The sequence below is a fragment of the Sceloporus occidentalis genome, unplaced genomic scaffold (assembly GCF_023333645.1).
Source record: "Sceloporus occidentalis isolate IW3139 unplaced genomic scaffold, rSceOcc1.0.p SCAF_3, whole genome shotgun sequence".
Taxonomy (NCBI): domain Eukaryota; kingdom Metazoa; phylum Chordata; class Lepidosauria; order Squamata; family Phrynosomatidae; genus Sceloporus; species Sceloporus occidentalis.
In genome coordinates, this window is record NW_028316983.1 from 203045994 (window position 1) to 203065364 (window position 19371).

General features: G+C 36.1%; 1 protein-coding gene across 1 annotated transcript in view; it reads right to left on the bottom strand.

Moving 5' to 3' along the window:
- Window positions 1–19371, bottom strand: part of LOC149317363 (aspartyl/asparaginyl beta-hydroxylase-like) — a 169012-nt gene that overhangs the window by 92353 nt on the left and 57288 nt on the right. Inside the window, exons 6-10 of the mRNA XM_089517369.1 lie at window positions 13087–13176; window positions 9255–9332; window positions 4809–4985; window positions 4554–4604; window positions 2891–2947 (exon numbers count right to left, since the gene is read on the bottom strand). Coding sequence (XP_089373495.1) covers window positions 2891–2947; window positions 4554–4604; window positions 4809–4985; window positions 9255–9332; window positions 13087–13176 — 453 coding nt within the window. The remainder of the gene's footprint in view (window positions 1–2890; window positions 2948–4553; window positions 4605–4808; window positions 4986–9254; window positions 9333–13086; window positions 13177–19371) is intronic.

Here is a 19371-nt window from a genome sequence, read left to right on the forward strand (position 1 = left end):
TCATTTTATGCTATTTTGAGCTCCTCAAGAGAAAGCAAGTGATATAATGCACACATTATTCAGAAAATACAGAAATGCCAGTATACAGAAAATTTGAAAATACAACTTAATTATGCATATATTGATATGTAGACAATTTTAAACTACATGGAGCTAAATTTAAGTTATCTAGTTTATCACAGATGTAGTTGGGATGTTGATAGATTCAAACCCATTTCTTTCTCAGCATACTAAAGCAGTAATTTCTAAAATTATTCCAGTGCAACAGAGAACTTAGTAATAAAGAACAGTCTTTGCTCATCACCACTTAAACAAGACACATGCTTAGGCCATCTGACTCTAAAAAGCCATTTCCTCTTCTCATTAGCTCTAATTAAAACCTATTCTTAACAGATTTTTAAAAGTCATATGCAGCAACCACTTACAAAGACTAATCACACACCTTCCACTTGCTTCATATTATAGCAATTATGCTGCCTGTTACAAGCCATCACAAAAATAATTTCAATTTGTCAGTCCTAGGGAGCTCTCAGTGTCATATTATAGTAAACACTACTACTCACTGTTCTGGGAAGCATTGTCAGGTAAGCCAGCTATCTTGAGAAGGAGACAACACTTCTAATCTTTTATATGTCCAATTAAACTCAATGTACTTTATTAACCTAACAAAAAGTATTCCTACCAAGAAAAGCTGCAAGTAGTATATACTATACTACTATGGTCTCAAATACATTATTCTTTTAGTGCTTCATTTTATATATGTTTTTTCCTAACAGGAATTCATATGCCATTTCAGAGATAAGCTAGTTATCAATACTGCCTATATGCCTGTTTTTTTACTATTAAGACATTACAAATTATTGTCTTTCATCATCTCAAACAGGTGTCTAATCAAGAGTCATGCTGAAAGTATTAAAAACGTGTTACTACAGTGAATCACTATATATTAACAACAATTCCAGATGCAAAGTGATCCTAAATATCATCAGGACACAAAACAAAACAGAAAATAAACATTGCAAACTACAACGATATAATGATAACAAAAATTCACAACAAGAAATATAACAGAGCAAGAACTGTTCCTAATCTATGCTGCATATTACTGAGAAACCACAAAGTGTTCAAGTGTGATATAATGAACAAGCTTAGTATTGTGGTGCAATCATAATGTTTTATAAGTATAGTTTATGAAAGTGCACTGTAATAAGTATGCACAGAGTTGTAGTGTAACCACAATGTTTACACCATAATCCTATTCATGTTTACTTACAGTTTATGTCTCATTGTACGCTTTGGGGTTTACTCTCAGTAAATGTACACAGGACCACATCCTTAGATTCAGACATTTTAAGAAGCAAGGCATAACAATCTATTTTTTTAAAAAATTATATTTTAAAAAAATTATCACTTCATATGCTCTTTTGACAATTTAATATATTGTTTTAACTGTGTTATATGTTTAATTTGTTGTTGTCTCATCTCAATTCATAAGGAGAAGCAGGTAAGAAAAAGCAACAGCAAGTACATTTCTATACTACTTACCTATCTACTAAGAGGTTTACAAAGTGTAAACATTATTATTGCTTTTCTTTTATCACAATCACAAAGAGCATTGAGCAATCTGAACTATTTAGAACACATGCCCAAACATATAACACTAAAAGCTTCCCTGAAATTTTGGAACACAGAATGCTGGCATCAAAAGAGGGTTACAGTGCGGGAGACACTTAAGAGAGTCCTGTGTTTGACTCTTGTAATGAAGAATTGGTGGGATAGTGGCCATCATTTACACAAAGACCCATTGTGCTGCCATCAGAGAAAAGTGGTTGGGTGGGTGACTCTCACCTTGACAAGGGCCCTTCGTTTAGATGACTTAGCTGTGACCTTTGAAATCAGGACACACACACCTTTCTCCAATTACCTCTCCATAGCACGTTTTTACATATAAAATTTTTGGGAGTTTCTCATATAAATACTTTTCTTTGTTGAATAGGAATGTACAACAATAATCAACCAAAAGATATTTTCCCCCAGCTTGGCACCAACCAGCCACACACCCACTATCAAATATGGTTCTGTACAGATTGTACATCAATCAAGCCTTTACTGTGAACAAAGTTATGCCTGCTGGAATTCTGTAAATTCTTTGGCATTGTTTCCCTTTGCATCCTTTAGATCCTTTGTTACATGATCCTAAATCTCACCCTCGACTTATCCATAGGTCATATCAAAATCCATTATTTGGGCCCCCAAACCTGCCCTCGACTTATACATGAGGACAACTTATAGTCAAGTATATATGGTATACATCAAAGGCAGGGTACCTCTTTCAGCCTGAGAACCAAATTCAATTTTAGAGAAGTGCTGTTGAGGGGTGGGGGCAAAACTCCAAGGGTGCTAACCAAATATTTTATCATAAAGCTCTCAATGCTAGTTACAGTTCCGGATCACCCCACGTAAGGTGAATTCCGCCTATGCTTGAGCCTCGTACTCTCAAAGCCACGTATAACACGAGCACACTGTATTAAGTATTACTACGCATTAGGAAAGGCACTTTGAGCCGACAGAATGACAAGGAGCCATTAAAAAACTGAGACCCCACCAACAAATGGTATCACAGGTGAGTGGCGACCCCTAGATAATTGATTCAACCCCAGTGGTTCAACTTGAAGTTTCTAAGCCTTGATATATAGTGTGTGATTATTTATAAGAGCAGTAACATTAGAACAACCTACAGAGGGAAAAAATATAACTTTCTTGATAAATCTTCTTTGTTTACTTTTAAAACAGGACTGTTGCATTCCCAGTTATTTTAAACATACAGAAACACAGACACTGACTTTATGTTCACAACCATTACTTTTACATAAATAATGATCAGACAGACCTGGACTTTCTGGCTGATCCATGACTTCTTCCATATGTGTATGATATTCATATGTAACTGCAAATCAAGAATTTCACATTATAGCCCAAGAGGTCATTAATACCAATGTCAGAGCGGGAGGAATTTTATGTTTACAACTACCATAACACATGCAAAGCTTAATAATTACTGTAATTTTCTCTCCAATACAGAAGAAAACTATTTTTGTAGAATATTCCCTTTCTATTAGAGCAGCCTGTTCGGGGGGGAGAGTATCAATTTGCACAGGAAGACACATGAGATTTTGGTGCAAAAAGAAAAATCCATCTGTCTTTCTGCAATTAAAATCCAGTGGAATGCTTTGGAACATTTCAATACTGGAAGAATACTGCATGGAAATCTTGCTGCTCTATTATTATTCCCAACACCATTTTCCAAATCTCTGGAAACCTATTTTTTAAATGGTAAATGAGAAATTCCATCCATGCTGATACAATTAAAGAAAGTGGTAGGAAATGCAAGCTGTAAGAAAGGAAATACAACTGTAAGAGAGAATACTCAGCTCTGTGAATGATGGGCATGAATCAGTATGAATCAAGTACAAAATGTTTTGCTCTTATCAGTGGTCATAAACAGGTTTGAATTAGAATTCATTCTTGATTCTTCATAATCTTCCTTCTTATCTTTTAAAACATTTAATTTTCTCTCTCTTTCAGCCCTTGAAATGTGCAAGTATCCCTGCCTACTTACACCTATTTATCTGGACACAGACTGCAAAGAGGCCATTCTACTTACATTCACACAAAATTGTGACCTACAAATGTATTGCAGAGATGATATTTTATCTTTTTGTTCCCCACTGGACTTTAGGCAGGCTCATTTCCATTTAAGGTAATTTACCACAACCACTTCAACTGTTATATCAATCTCCATGGTGCATTATTGTTGGTGTTACAGGAAGAGCCAGTGCATGAAATCATTCTGCTCCATACTAGAATAGTTTGGGTAAGTCAACTCTGCCTCATCAGTATTTCCTTAGCCATGAATTAAACTGAACAGAATTTGCATTTCAAATAGAAAATGGAAATGGAATATTTGGTACAATCCAATTTATTTTAAGTAGTGGCCACTAGTTGAAATGCAACACTGTAAATCATACTTTCAGAGCCAGTGTGGCGTAGTGGTTTGAATGTTGGAGTACAAATCTGGTGATAGAGTTCAATTCCCAGCTCGGCCATGAAACCAACTGGGTGATCTTGGGCAAGTTACATGCTCTCAGCCTCAGGTGAAGGCAATAGCAAACCTCTTCTGAATAAACCTTGCCAGGAAAACCCCATGATAGGTTTGCCTTAGGGTAGCCATAAGTCAGAAACTGACTGGAAGGCAACAACACATAACTATCATATTTCATATATGCCCTCCAAATATTGTCAATAACTCTCTTCAGCTCTAGCCAGGATGACCAAGGGTCATGATTGTAGTTTGATGATATCCGAAGAGGCAAAGGGTCCCCAGTCCTGTCTTAAACAATACATTAAGTTCATCTTTTCTTCATATGAAATTCACCATTTAGTCTGTTCCATACAAACTGGAGGCATGTGGGGGTCAGTTAACACATGCAAGTTCATCATTTGATGATATATCATTTTACAAAATCTCAAGCTATTATAAAAATGAGACACACCATGAGCATCATCTGCTTCAGGCTCTTCTGGCTGATAGTCACTTGCAGGTTCTGGGGGAGAAAAGGTGTGATTTTAATGCACATGGTAGCTGAAAATGCTGGCAAATTTCAAAAGAATCTATCACTTTATAGACATAGAGGCCTGTCGTGGACAGAATCCTTAGACAAACATTTAAGCTTTGAATTGTAATGTTTAATTTTAACATTACTATTAGTAGTACTCAAAATATTTAACACTTGTAATACTTCAGATACCTTCCTGGATAGATTCATGTGCTTCTAGTACTTCTGGAATTTTATCTTCCAATTCTTCAACATAAACCTCTTCTAAAGTGGGAACTTCAGGTATTTTGTTACTCTCCATGTCCTCCTGAATGTTTGTTTCTTCATATATATTTTCTTCATCCATATTACTTGTTTGTTCTTCTAATATTGGAAAATATGAGAAACGTTAGAAATTGAACATCCTGCAAAGTAGTTTCATTTGCATCACACAGTTATTTCTAAGAAAGGAGTTTATCACACGAAGGTGATTGGGAGTTTATCCCGTAAATAGAAGCACAAGAAAATTGCGTAATTACGCGAAACAATTTCACACGACACCACACAAAAAGTGCCATTAAAGTGGTCACAAAGAAGCATTAATGTGCATCTTTTTAATTTCGGGATTTGAGCGACAATGCATTTCCAATATTACTTTATTTGCGCAATTGCATGTGATAATCATTCGCGCAATTACTAGCCATTTTCGCTTTATTTGTGGGATGCTTTAAATGTGCTTTAATCTCTCTTTATTGGCAAAATTAGCCCCATTGTGATAAACTCCAAAGAGAGATCATGGGTGCAATTCAGCCAGACTAAACTTTTAAAACCTGTACATTTCAACTTGGTTCTTTCACTGAATGAATGGATTTTAAAATGCTTAAGTTTCATGGAACTGAATGAAGAAGTTACCATTATCGTGTATAGTCAGCCCTCAGTATTCTGCATCCATGGATTCCACCATTCATGTCTTGAAAATATCCCCCCCCCCACACACACACAAACAAGTACAAAAACAATAATTACCAAAAGCAAACCTTGATTTTGCCATTTTGTATGAGGTATATCATTTTACTATTTGATGATCTTTTCTTCCCTATTTTATTGAATCATTTCCTGTATTGCTATGTATTTTATATGTATTATCCTACTAGAGATGCCCCCTCCCCACCCCCACTCCCTTTGTGTCGTGTCTTTTTAGATTGTAAGCCTGAGGGCAGGGATCCGTCCAATTAAAAAGATTGTATGTACAGCGCTGTGTAAATTTACAGCGCTTTATAAATAAAGGTAATAATAATAATAATAATAATAATAATAATAATAATAATAATAAATACTATGCCACTGTATATAACAGGGCTTGAGCATCCACAGATTTTGGTATCTATGGGGATACTAGATCCCAGTGAATGCCAAGAGCCCAGTATAATAATATCATAAGGTAGTATAACTGCAGAAATGGGTGACAGTACAGGGGTGTTCTTAACCTCTACAATCATTCTTCCACTTTAAAAAGGAGCAATTATTCTTAATACAGTGGGCTCTTGGTATTCACTGGGATTTGGTTCTATGACCTCCCCCCTATGGATACCAAGATCCATGGATGTCAAGTCCCTATATGCAATGGGGTACTACAATGGTGCCCCTTACATAAAATGGCAAAATCATTGTTTTATTTTGTTTTTTAATATATATTTTTATTGATAATCACATAAATATAAAATAAATTTGGTCTTACACTTTTTTTAAATCTCTGAATCACACTTAAAATTATATTGTTGATTCACCAATATGACTTCCTTATGTACTTCTTTTCTCCATACAGCATTCTCCCCAATGCCTGTATCATTTACCTAGCTTACATCATTTTTCATATCTTATTCCCATATCATCTTTCACAACTAAATAAAATAAAAAATGGTTCTTGAATTCTCTTTTACATGTTCCAGTCTAACTTTCTAAACAATAATTACTGTATATACTCATGTACAAGTCTAGAAATTTTAGTCAAAACACTGACCGCAAAAACCTGAGTTGACTTATCTACATGTCAATGTAAGTACTGTACTTTAACTCTTATAAAAAATGGAACCAGCCCCTGGTGAAAGACAAGAGTGTAATCTGTCCTGATAGCACTGATGCTGTCTACTCTCTCATCCATCAAGCCTGCTACGTCTGCTAGGATTTTGTAAATACTTTGCCACTGTGTTTCTTTTATTTATCCTTGGTTACATGCTCCCAAGTTTTACCCTCAACTTAACGACAGGTCATAGCAAAATCCATAATTTTGGCCTGAAAACTTGCCATCATCTTATACATAAGGTTGAATTATAGTTAAGTATATACAGTATATTCATTCCCCTATACTTTCAATAGAATCCATGAATAGATACTTCCCTTGATTCCCTTGTCTTTCTTCACATGTTGATTATCTTCCCAGAGACATCCTGACCTCCTAGATATTAGCTTATATGATTTTCCCTAACATATAATTGTCTTTAACCAAGTTTCCTCTCTGCCACTATTCATGACTCTAATTCTGAAACAGATCTTTATCTATATACCGTATTTCCTTTCAATACTCTATGATTGGTAGCCAATCTTTATCAACTTTCTGCCATGGTTTATTGTTCAACATAAAAGTTAATCTGTCCATCTCTCTTAGCTCGTTGATTTTACATAACCATTCTTGCATCGATGGTTGGTCCTCTGATTTCCACTTTTTTGTTAATGTCAGTCTCGCTGCAGTCACTAGGTACAGTGTTACTCTCCAGTGTTTAACTCCATCTTCTTTTTTTAGGATTGATGTCATGTTAAATAAATAGAGCTCTGATAGTATTGGGAATTGTATCTTAAATATTTTCTGTATCATTATATGAACTTTTAACCAGTAAGTTTTTATCAGTTCTTCTCTGTATGCCTATAAGACAGCATTGAAAACCCATCTTTTCCGCTTAGCATACCCTCCTGACTCTTTATAGAGAAAGTTATCCTCTAATTGAAGCATATCCCAAGAAGCTTAACTTGTGATTGTGAGATTTTAAACTGTTTTTATATGATGTTTTATGGAAGTGTATTTGTGATTGTACTTTGTATCATAGTATGTTGAGATGTATATCTTTTCTGAACTTGTAAACCACTTTGATCTCCCAGGAAAAGCGGTATAGAAAAAAAGATTTTATTTTATTATTTTTTAATTTTTATTTTATTTTAGGGCGAGACCACTACATATAATATAGAGTTCCAATTTCTTTATGACATCGCCAGCACTTATCATTCCCAGTTTTATATATCTTGTCTAACTTTCATTTTGTATAATACTATCTATTAAAATTTTTAATATAATTCTCTTTTAGGTCTTGCGAAGCTGTAAATTTATTTGTTCTTTTCCATGAATTTCCCCAGTCCTCAAATGATAGTGAATGGCCAAAGTCTTGAGTTGATCTTATCATAGTTCTTAACTGTCTATTCTTCTCACTCCCTTCATAATAATAACTTATATATTTTACATATCTTGTTTTTGTCTTGATCTCCTAAATAAAATTTCCAACTCTGTTCAGTTCTCTTCAAACCCTTCCTTTACTAAATCCTCTTTGAATTTCATTCTGATTTGCAGATAGCTATACCACTGAATTTTAATATTGAAACTTTCCAGTTCTTCTTTCAATCTTCTATTCTCCCCTCCTTGTCTTTTTCTATTAAGTCTTTATATGTTAACCAGTCTTTATCATAGTCCCATCTCCCCCCAAAAAAGAGATACACAAGGGAATTTTAAAGAAAAAATTATTCTTCTTAATGTGCACTCATATTCTTAATTGGGCTCTCCTAATGCAGTGATTTTGAAATTCTCTATTAACTGAAACATTATTATACCAAATAAAAGTGTGCCACCTGAATCTTATATTGTGTCCTTCCAAATTCAACAAATTCCTATTCTTTAATTTCACGTAGTCCTTAATCTGCATGCCCAAAAGTATAATCTGAAATCCAATAATGCACAACCTCCTCTATCCTTAAAAACCTTTAGTGAATCCCATTTTATTCTCACTTTTCTTCCTTTCCATCAGAATTTCTTCAATTCTCTGTTCCATTTTGTAAAGATTTTATCATTCAGAATAACTGTGAGATTTAGGAACAAAAACATAATCTTGGGGAAATTCTCCCTAACAAAAATAAATTCAGCTTAATCCACCTCTGCAGATTTTCTTATATCTTTTTCCAAACTGTTTTATAATTATTTTCATACAGATTAGGATTTTTATTAGTTAGTCAAACAGTCCTTAATTTATGCTCATATTTATTCTAGTTCCTCTTATTTTCCCATGATATCTAGTTGAAATAGCTAGAATGTCTAAAGTAAGGATAAATAAAAGAGGCGACAAGGGGCAAGCTTGTCTTGTGCCCTTACTTATTCTAAAATCTGTTGTTCTTTCTCCATTATCAACTGTGTAGACTGTTCTAAAAATATTTTCAAGCTGTGAATGGTTGAATCCACAGAAGCAGAATTCATAGATACAGAGGGCCAACTGGAATTATAATAGAATGTGCAGTAACATACGCAAAGAGCTACTAATTTCTTTTATGACTCAAAATCACTGTTCATTCTTCAAAAAGTGAAACATTCCAAAGTTTCAAAAAGCTTCATTGACAAATTCATACCAAGTTGTGAGTCAAGAACTTCATGTAGCAAAGACTCGATTTCATCTTCAGGTTCTACTTCATCAGCAATCCTACGTTCTGTGTTAGGTTAGAGAAGACAGCAAAGATGAGTCAAATGAACAGACTGATCATGAATGCTGAAAATCACAACACAAATAGATGTGAAAAGTTGAGAACTTTTAACCTTCTGTTGACAAACTGTTGAACTGATAGCACTGAGGGAGAAGTCATAAAAGAATTGTGCCCCAACTATTCCAGAAGATATAAACTGCCATGTAGTATTTCAGCCTGCCATTGATGACAGCAGTAAAAGAGACATGTGATACTACAGTCAGTGCAAAATCAGATAAGCTATTTTGTATGTCCTCCTCATGCAGTTCTGAAAGCAGATAAGCCCAGACTATGACTTATTTAGTTAGTTATTTAGTTATTATCATTTTCAGAACAACTGGAAAACTCCTTCTTGAATACCCTAAAGTGGGATTAACAACCACTCACCAAAGAGCGTTTACGGCCATGGTCCCCACGCATTGGAATAACCTCCTGGAAGAGATTCGACTCATCCCTACTTTGGACACCTTTAAGAAGGCATTGAAAACTTACCTCTCCCGACAAGCATACCCCCCTGACTCTCTATAAAGGAAACAACTCTCAAATAGGAATCTACCTCAGGATGTTAAATTGTGAATGGTAATTGTATGTTTTAGATAACATTTTATTTTTATTTAAATAATTGTATTAGAATTTACTATGTACTGTTGAAGTGATACTGACTGTAATCTCGCCTCGATCTGTTGGGAGAGGCGGGAAAATATAAATAAAATTTATTATTATTATTATTATTATTATTATTGCCTTCCAGCCCACAAGGGCCTCTAAGGTGAGCCAGAATAATAAAAGCATTTAAAATAGTACAGATAGAGCTTTCTTTAGAAAATTAAAACCATTAAAATAATTTTTAAAACTTTTTAAAACATCTAAAAACAATCCTTAATTATGATTTTAAAAGAATTTAAACAGGAAAGTTTCAAACCTCAAAGACATTACGGAACAACATTGTTTTAGCTGCTCAGTATTCTGTATAAGTAGGATACTCAAACAGTATATGCTATGGATGCAAGTTCAAACCATCTGTGCTATGGATGCAAGTTCTATTAGTCTATGCTATGGTGATTTCCTGGGACAAAAAGGAATAGATGATAACCTAATTCTTTTAGAGTTCAGAAAGTGTCTGTGTCTTTGCTGACTATATATATTTCACCTACAGCTAGTGAGTCCACTCCACTACTTATCACATACACATAGATCTATTGTTATTGAAAAATATGGAACACAAATCCATATAATGTGATCTTAAATTGCAACCAAGGGAAAACACTTGATATAAAATGCTATTTGTAAGCTAACCTAAGTAAAATGATTTACATACAGCTGAATGAAAAATAGCCAATGCACAAATATTTTGATAATGAACATTTGGGGGGCTTGAATTGAAATGGAACATGCATACTGCAAGACATCTGCCATCAGAACATTTCTTAAAGTTGCAGAAGTAGCATGCATCTAATGACCTACTCTATTACAAAAAATATCTATTTGTACTTGTACAGCGCCACCCTTGCTGCTTTCATACGATCACAGCATATGGTGGGGATGTGGCCATGGCTGTTTTTGAGCTCTCCCCACCATATGCGGCAACCGCAGATTCTCCGATCCAGCTCAGAAGTTTCAACACCAGCCCTATAAGACGACACCCGGCGTATAAGATGACCCCCAACTTTTGAGAAGATTTTCCTGGGTTAAAAAGCAGTCTTATACACCAGAAAATACAGTATTGTTGTTTATGTATTCTCTGTTTTCTTTCTTTTATCAGCCCCTGAAGAAGGTCATTAAATAAATGCATTGGGATAATTGCAATAATAAAATCTTTTTCTGCAGCCTGAAACTTTGGCCTGTTACAGACAGCCAAAATAAAGCTGCTTCGAGTCACAGTGGAAGTATGGTGTTTCAATGATGCATGTGTCCTAAGAGTACAGAAGCCGCACCAAAGCCACGCTCCAGTCCTTAGGGCTGGAGCGTGGCTTTGGTGCGACTTCTGGACTCTTAGGACGCATGCATCATTGAAACAACATACCTCCACTGTGACTTGAAGCAGCTTTATTTTGGCTGTCTGTAACAGGCCACTGTCTCTTCTCTACATCCCTTCTATTGGGTGTTACAGTCCTCTTTGCTTTTTAAAAAAATAGCCTAATAAACTAAGGAGAGAAGCATAGAACACTTGGAAACAATTAGAACTCAACACATGCATTTCATTCACTTTTACCTTTTAAAAATCACCCATAAAATTCCTTAAAAGCAAATGAAAATAAGCTACAGAAAATGCTGTAGAAATATTAATGGTGCTCCTGAGAGGAAGAAGGCAGATAAACATTTTGGAAACATGAAAACGTTCTGAGCTTCCTGAGCTAAGCAGAGAAGTCATTGTGTATTTTAAAGGAAAGTCTGGCCTGTTACAGACTGCCAAAATAAAGCTGCTTCAAGTCTCTTTGGAGGTATGCTATTTAAATGATGTATGCATCCTAAGAATCCGGAAGCTACACCAAAGCTGCACTCCGGTGCTTAGGAATGGAGTGTGGCTTTGGTGCGACCTCCGGACTCTTAGGACCCATGCATCATTTAAATAGCATACCTCCAAAGAGACCCGAAGCAGCTTTATTTTGGCAGTCTGTAACAGGCCTAAGTCTTCTTTCCCTGGAGTTTGTTTGTTTGTTTTTATTTATATACCGCTATTCCAAAGATCATAGCGGTGAACAGCAAGTAAGCTAATTAGCAAGTAAGCTAATTTGCCCCCAACAGTCTGGGTACTCATTTTAGCGACCTCGGAAGGATGCAAGCCTGAGTCGAGCTTTGAAAACATGCACATTCACTAAGTTCACATGAAAAACCATGAGCCTGAAGTCAAAATCCTTGGATTTAGATGATATTTTCAAGTTTATTTACTCCTATATGAGATAGTATTGCTCCAGAGTGTGGAGTGGAGGCAGGTTTTGCCTCTATTCTAAACTCGGTTGCTATGAGGTCAGCCTCACAGAGGTGTTGCAAATGCTGGCACGATTTGTTTTAATACTTGGTTCAGAAAGCACATGATTGATTGTTTTGTAAACTATAGGACTGCTACAAGGAAACCCATTTAGGAAATGGGTTTAAACCCCTCATAGCAATGAAAGCAGTTTTGAGTGCAAAAAGCTGTGAGCAGGTGCCCAATTTGGCACATTTCAGTCAGCACAACTTAAGGGCTGCCATTCTATTTACTTAGAAATAAGACTGTTTGAATTCAGTAGGGCTTACTTTGAAATAAACCAGAATATGGTTAGGGTGTGCAATTGCCAATACATTTAATTCTCTCACTGATTTACTGGTTAACAGGACAGCAGGTATCCAAAACTGACAAAACTCAAAGTTGTTCTGTTCCCTTATTCTATTAAGTCAAATAAGTGATCTTGGTATGAGTTTGTCTGCAGGTTAATCTTCCATCTTCCAAAATTAACTGGTTTGTCAACTAGACCTCGATCTTTAAATTCCATCTCTAGTTCTCCATTCCATGAACCCCATTAGCCAGTAATGTAGAATCAATTTTGTTTTAACATAATGCACACTGATACTTTAGTAAGCATAAATCTTAAATTCTAATGGAAGGGAACTATATTATGACAAAAGTTAGAAACTTTTTACAAGCTTAGAATGTTTTAGTTGCTACAGGCAGATGTGAAGGTTTACACCACTATGAAAGTGGGGTATATTCTTCTGTTACCTTATTTATGAAAATACTTACCTGCTCTTGTGTGTGTCTCTTTTGCAGGCTGGATCACTTCCTCTGCATCTTTCAAAACCGGCTGTTCTTGGACAGATCTTTCTTTAAGTCCTGTATTTTTTTAGTTATAAAGTTAACTTTAGCCTTTAGGATACAAGAATTTGGTTCTGTCAGGTATCATTGAGAGACCAGAAATCTAAAGGTCACTAGAAAGTAAGCACTAGAATTTCTTGGTGAATAAACCATTAGGCATTACCAGCTTCCATTTAAGTCCCAAATTATATTTCAAATTCATAGTATTCTTTTAAAATAAATTTTGAGAGTGTTATGACTCAGTTGTTGGAAAGGAAACTGCTTTTTGATATACATGAACCGGCTTTGTTTCAATCTGACTTTATGCAATTTTGAAAATCCTAAACGTGCTTTGCAAATGAATACAACTTCAGAGAAATATTTCTGCACAAAGCCAGTAGATACTTGTACTGTATTTGCTTCTGACTTAAATGTTTTGATATTCAGTGATTCCCAACGGCAACAGATAGTACTCCTAGAATTAGGTCCCATTTTTGAATTATGATTAATTTATTTATTACAGGTGCAATGGAAGCAGCCAAAGTAACAGAAGCACCAACTCTATCAACTGCATTGCCTTCTTCCCATGCTTCATCATTCTGTTTCATTAATTTTTTACACCTGTCTAGCATTCCATTCATTCTGCAAGTTTTAATGGACCCTCTTTATCAGCAGATGATCTGTGGATCTGACCATCCGGAGATTGCCATGCCCAATATTACTGAATGGTGGTGCATGTGCACGAATGTGCTAACACAACGATGAGCACATCACCACCATTGAACAATATGGGGCAGAACCATCCATGTTTTTTGTCATCTATTGGGTAGTGGGGGGGGGGGGGACCAAACCCCTGCAGGTGATAAAGGTCTATTGAATTCTCATTGATGAAGCAATTTGGATAGATAAAGCCAACTTTAGCTGACCATTAATTGCTAGAAATAAACTTAAGCTATGTTTAGCTTTAGTGCCAGAAGCTGGTGCCAGGGATTTGGGTACAAAGGTCCATTTTCTTCCTCCAACCTTAGAGCTGGCTGTAGTGAAAAGAAGTGAGGTGATGCTTCTCTGATGAAAATATTATTTCCAAGTCAAACTAGCTGGTGGGCAGTGAAAGGAAAAGTGTCCCTTTCAAATGTTAGTTTCTAGATTAGGAGAAGGAAGGTATAACATTTATGATCAGCAGCCTCCCCTTGCTCAAACTGATGTTATTTTTCTCTTACACACTTTCTAAAACAGAGCCAACACGAATATTATACATTACTAAGTGGTATACAATTCTGGATTATGTGATAGCAAAGACAAGGAGGAGGGGATTCATGCTTTGAATGTTCCTAATCAGGCAATCCTGGCATGCAAAACATAAGGAGAAGACTATACTAAACATATTTCTTTATTGTTTAATTTAATAAAGGAAAATATGCAGTAATATTGTTGTTCTTACTGGGCCAAAACCTAATTGTTAGCTTCGACTAGAGTAGACTTGGGGAATTAATACAAGTTACATATGTGTTGACTTTATCATACAACAATTGGACTTGCGCATATGTAGACAACAATGGGACCTGAGCATCCGCAGATTCTGGTATCCGCCGGGGTGTGTGTGTGTCCGGGAATGGATTCTTCTGTGGTTACTGAGGGCCAACTGTACTCCAGATAAGGTCTGACCAGCACAGAATATAGCAGGGCTATTATTTCCTTCTACTTGAAAGCTATGCTTCTATTAATGCAAGCTAAAATGGAACAGTATTTACCTTCTTTGCTATAACATCACACTGCTGGCTCATGTTCAATTTATAATCAACAATAATCCCAAGGTCCTTTTCGCACTGAGCCAATTACACCAAACTTATACTTGTGCATTTGGTTTTTATGGCCTCAATGTACAATTTAGAAGTTAACACTGAATTTCATTTTAATTTCTGCCCAGTTTTCTAGTTTATAGAGGTCCCTTTCAATTGTTTCTATCTTTCAATGTATTAACCACGCTCCCCAGTTTCATGTCATCTGTAAATTTGGAAAAAATTCCTTCCACCCCATCACTGAAGTAGTTGCTAAATATGTTGAAGAGTAATGGCCCTAGGATTGAGGCATTTCACTTGAGACCTCCTTCCAATTGTGCAGCCACTGATGACAACTCTTTGGGCATAGTTTGCCAACCAATCTGACAGGGTTCCCATGTTTACACACATAATCCATCTGATAATCAAAAGAACATTATCAAATGCTTTGCTGAAAGCCAGATAAATGACATCCATAGCATTCGCACAATCTATTAAAATAGTTACCTGTTTGGGGAAAATATAAGATTAGTTTGGCAGGATTTGTTCTTGACAAACCCATGCTGGCACTTACTGATCACTGCACTGCAGACAGACTCCTTTATAACCCAGTCTAATATTTTTCCTGGTATTGTCATACTGACTAGTCTGTAGTTTCCTGGATCTTGTTTTTTTATCTTTTTTGAACAGAGGGACAATGTTTGACTTTCTCCAGTCCTTTGGCACCACACTCATTCTCCAGTATTTCTCAGAAATGACGACAAGGGGTTCAGAGTATGTCAGCAAGCTCCTTCAGTACTTTAGGGCACAGTGCATGTGGCCTACAGATTTAGGCCCGTTACAGACGGGCATAAAGTACGTCCTGGGGACGTACTAGGGTTAGGGAAAGTGCGTGCCTTACACACGCACCTAACCCTAGTACGTCCCCAGGACGTACAAAATGACGGCGCCATATACACATAGGCGCCGCCATTACGACATGAATGCGCCGCCTCCAAACCGGTGGGGAAAGGAGTGCCTACAGGCCGCCCCAAATGGGCAGTCTGTAACGCGTCACAGGCTCATTTAAGTTAGCTAAGTGATTACTGACAAACTTCCTATCAATCTTGATTTGAAATCCAGATCCTTTGTTGCATGGAAGTACAGCACGCCCTTCCCTTATGCGGGGATCCATTCCAGACCCACCCACCCACCCCCCGAGTAAGGGAAGTACAGCGTATGGTGGAGCTCCATTGAAAACAATGGGGCTTGTGCCCACAGCGCAATGCACACACCATTGCCTTTTCCAGTGTGTGGTTTTCATCATATGCTGAAAGCTGCGTATGGCGTGCCTGCATATGAAGTGGCCATACTGTACACAGTTGTTTTTGAGGGGAAAACTGAAGCAAAATAGATATTGAGTAGTTCTGCCTTTTCATTGTGATCTGTAAGAATTTTGCCATTCTTACTGAACTTATTGAGTAACCCCACTGTCTTCTTGGTAATTCTCCTGCCTCAAATGTAAAAACACTTTTCTGTCACTCTCTGCTTACCTAACCAGTCTAAACTTATTCCGAGCTTTAGCTTTCCTTGTACATACAATTCCTGCAAGCTTGAGCTACACATCTGTACTCGTCCTTGGTGATTTGTCCATCCTTCCATACTCCTTTCTCCGCTCACCCATTTCCTCCTGCAGCCACACTAGCTTTTTCAGATGTTTCCCATTTCTCTTCTTTTTAGGGACAGTTCGTGATTGTGCTTTTTGTAACTCTTTCTTTTAGACCTCCCACCCTTGATCATAGGCTTTTTCCTTTAGTATGTTTAGCCATGGGATTCCAAACAGTAATTTCCTGAATTGTTAAAATCAGCATTGCTGAAATCCAAGTTTCATGTTTGATTATACCGTTTTCCCCCCGTTCAACAATTGCAAATTCTAACATTGCACGGTCCCTCTCCCTTCTTGATGTATATTAGTTTCTACAGACTACTATGAATTTAACTTCCTGCAAGCAAGGCCCAACAAAACAGATGGGCCAAATAGTGCGACTTCCAACCGCTTCAGAGAGGTGGCATTTAGACAATGCACACCCCCAAAGCAGCCGAAAGCTGCCTAAAGCAGCCTGAAGCCTCCAGCAAAAGGAGTAGATTTAATCAGCTCCTGCCAGCAGCTCATTTGGGACTGTGGCAGTGGCCTGTTTCAGGAGCAGGCCATTTGGTTGCCGCAGTCCTGGCACTTGAGCAGCCAGAGGCTGCTCTTTCCAAGCCGTCTGCTTCAGCCCCAAAGAGAAAAAGAAACCCTGCCTTTATATTAATATGCCTGAATCCAAAGGATTTGGAAAAAAACAGGAGAAATCAACAAGAATATAAAGTTTTTTTTAAAATTCCTTTTTAAAAATCTTCTAACTTTGGAATCTCTTGTTTTTATTTTCATGTTACAAATTATGATTAATCACCTACATCTGGGTACTACTTGTGATAAGATATTTAGAGCAAAGACAGAGATCATGTGCTTTCAAAACATTGCATCTCACACACTTCACCAAAAACATTTTGTGTTTTTCTGTATTCCACACCTTCTCCCTTAATGTGGTCTTCTTTGACTGTTTTCTCATAGTGATTTTCTTGTAAAAGCAACTCTAATAGGCCATATACCATTTCAAATATCTATTTCAAAATAATCACCCTGTTCAATGAGTCATTAGTAGTAGTGCACTGAATTATCTATGCAAAGGGAAACAAAAATAGTAGTTTTGTAAAATACAAATAAGGACAGCACAAAGTCTTGCATATACATTGTTCACTGTCTCACTTTCATTGTCATATTTTTTCTTTCATGAATTTACTTTATGAGTAGACAGAACAACTTTGTTTTATTACACTTTCATGAGCAAAATCATGAAATATCCCTTTATAGCAAATCTACAATAAAAATGGATAACTAGTCTCACATTTCTTGATTTTCCCCTCAAATGTCTCAGTCCAATGTTAACCAAACATTGTTCTACATTCAATCAAACTCAAATCTTTCAGTGTTTTTCTTTATTTGTGTTTTAATCTTGACATAGTGAGTACCAAAAGATGATCTCATTATATAAATGATGGCAGTACAATTAAGAATGTACAAAACATGATCAAACACTATGTACAAACTAGAATTTCATAGTAGTCTTTTTTATTGCATGTTTACAGATTTGTACAGTACTAAGGCTGATTCTTCAATCTTGCTTACTCTAACAAGCTTTAAATTGCCTTAGTGTTCTTTTGAATATTTATTTTTTCTCTTGCAATCAGGTTTTCCTGAAGCAATGTTCAACTAAGAAACACAGTATCATTTAACTTTTTTTCTCTTCTCTTCTTCCTTTTCTGAACGATCAGGTGATTTAGAAAGGCTTTTAGCTACCTTTTTTATTTCCTTATCTTTGCCACTAGATGATTCTTTTATCTCTTTATTTTTAACATTTTTGTCTAACCCTGATCTCTCCTTTTCAACTCTTCTGTCTCGCTTAACTTTATCAGATTCTTTCTTTGATTTATCATCAGCAACTTTCTTATCTTTTCTGTCCAAATCTTCAGCTTTTTTCTTGGTTTTCTTCTTTTCTTCATCTTTAGCTTCCTTCTTTGGTTCTTGCTTTTCTTTCACTTTCTTCACTGGCTCTTTGATCTCTTTTACTTTTTTCATATTTATCAATTTAAAAGGGGAGGGGAAATGTTCATTAAAGAATATACATTAAGAAAGTAGATTTTAGTAAACCAAGCACATACTTCCATTCCACTACGGAATGCAAACACATATTTATACTTCAAAAGTACTTGTCCACACAATATAATTAGTGGTGGAACAACTGAATTAAATGTGAGCATAGCTTATACTCCTTAAAAAAAAACAATCAAGAAAGATCTTTTGGTAACCGCTGGAATGATTTCAATACCAATTTTAAAACTTTCCCTACTGTAACTTTTACATTAAAATCTTGACTATGTCAATTCTTCATCTTTAATTACAATGCTTTACAAGTGAGGTACCTATGAAAAATGTGTGGAAACCACTGCTCATATGGAATGAGAACATAACAGATTATCAACTACAGACCTATCAAGTGGCCTATATCAGAAATGTGGGAGGAAATTCTTTGGTTTTTTTAAAATAGAAAGTACTGCTTTTGAATTATAAAGTTCCAAATAGCTTGGGACCAGAGTATGTGAAGAAAAACCTCCCAATAAGACTACTTATGATGCTCTCACCCATCTAATAAGGTACCAGAAACAGAGCTTTTGGTTGGTTTTTAGGTCCTGTTGAGCTAGATTTTTCTAAAACCTGCTTTATAATCTGTTAAAAGTTGTTTCTTTGAATGTTTCCCAAATTCTGGGTAGCATTCAAACTTAGTCTCATAAGAGTGTGCATGCTTGTTCTTTCTTTCTCTCTCTCTCTCTCTTATATACACAAACACACAGCATTTTGGGGTTACAATAATTATTC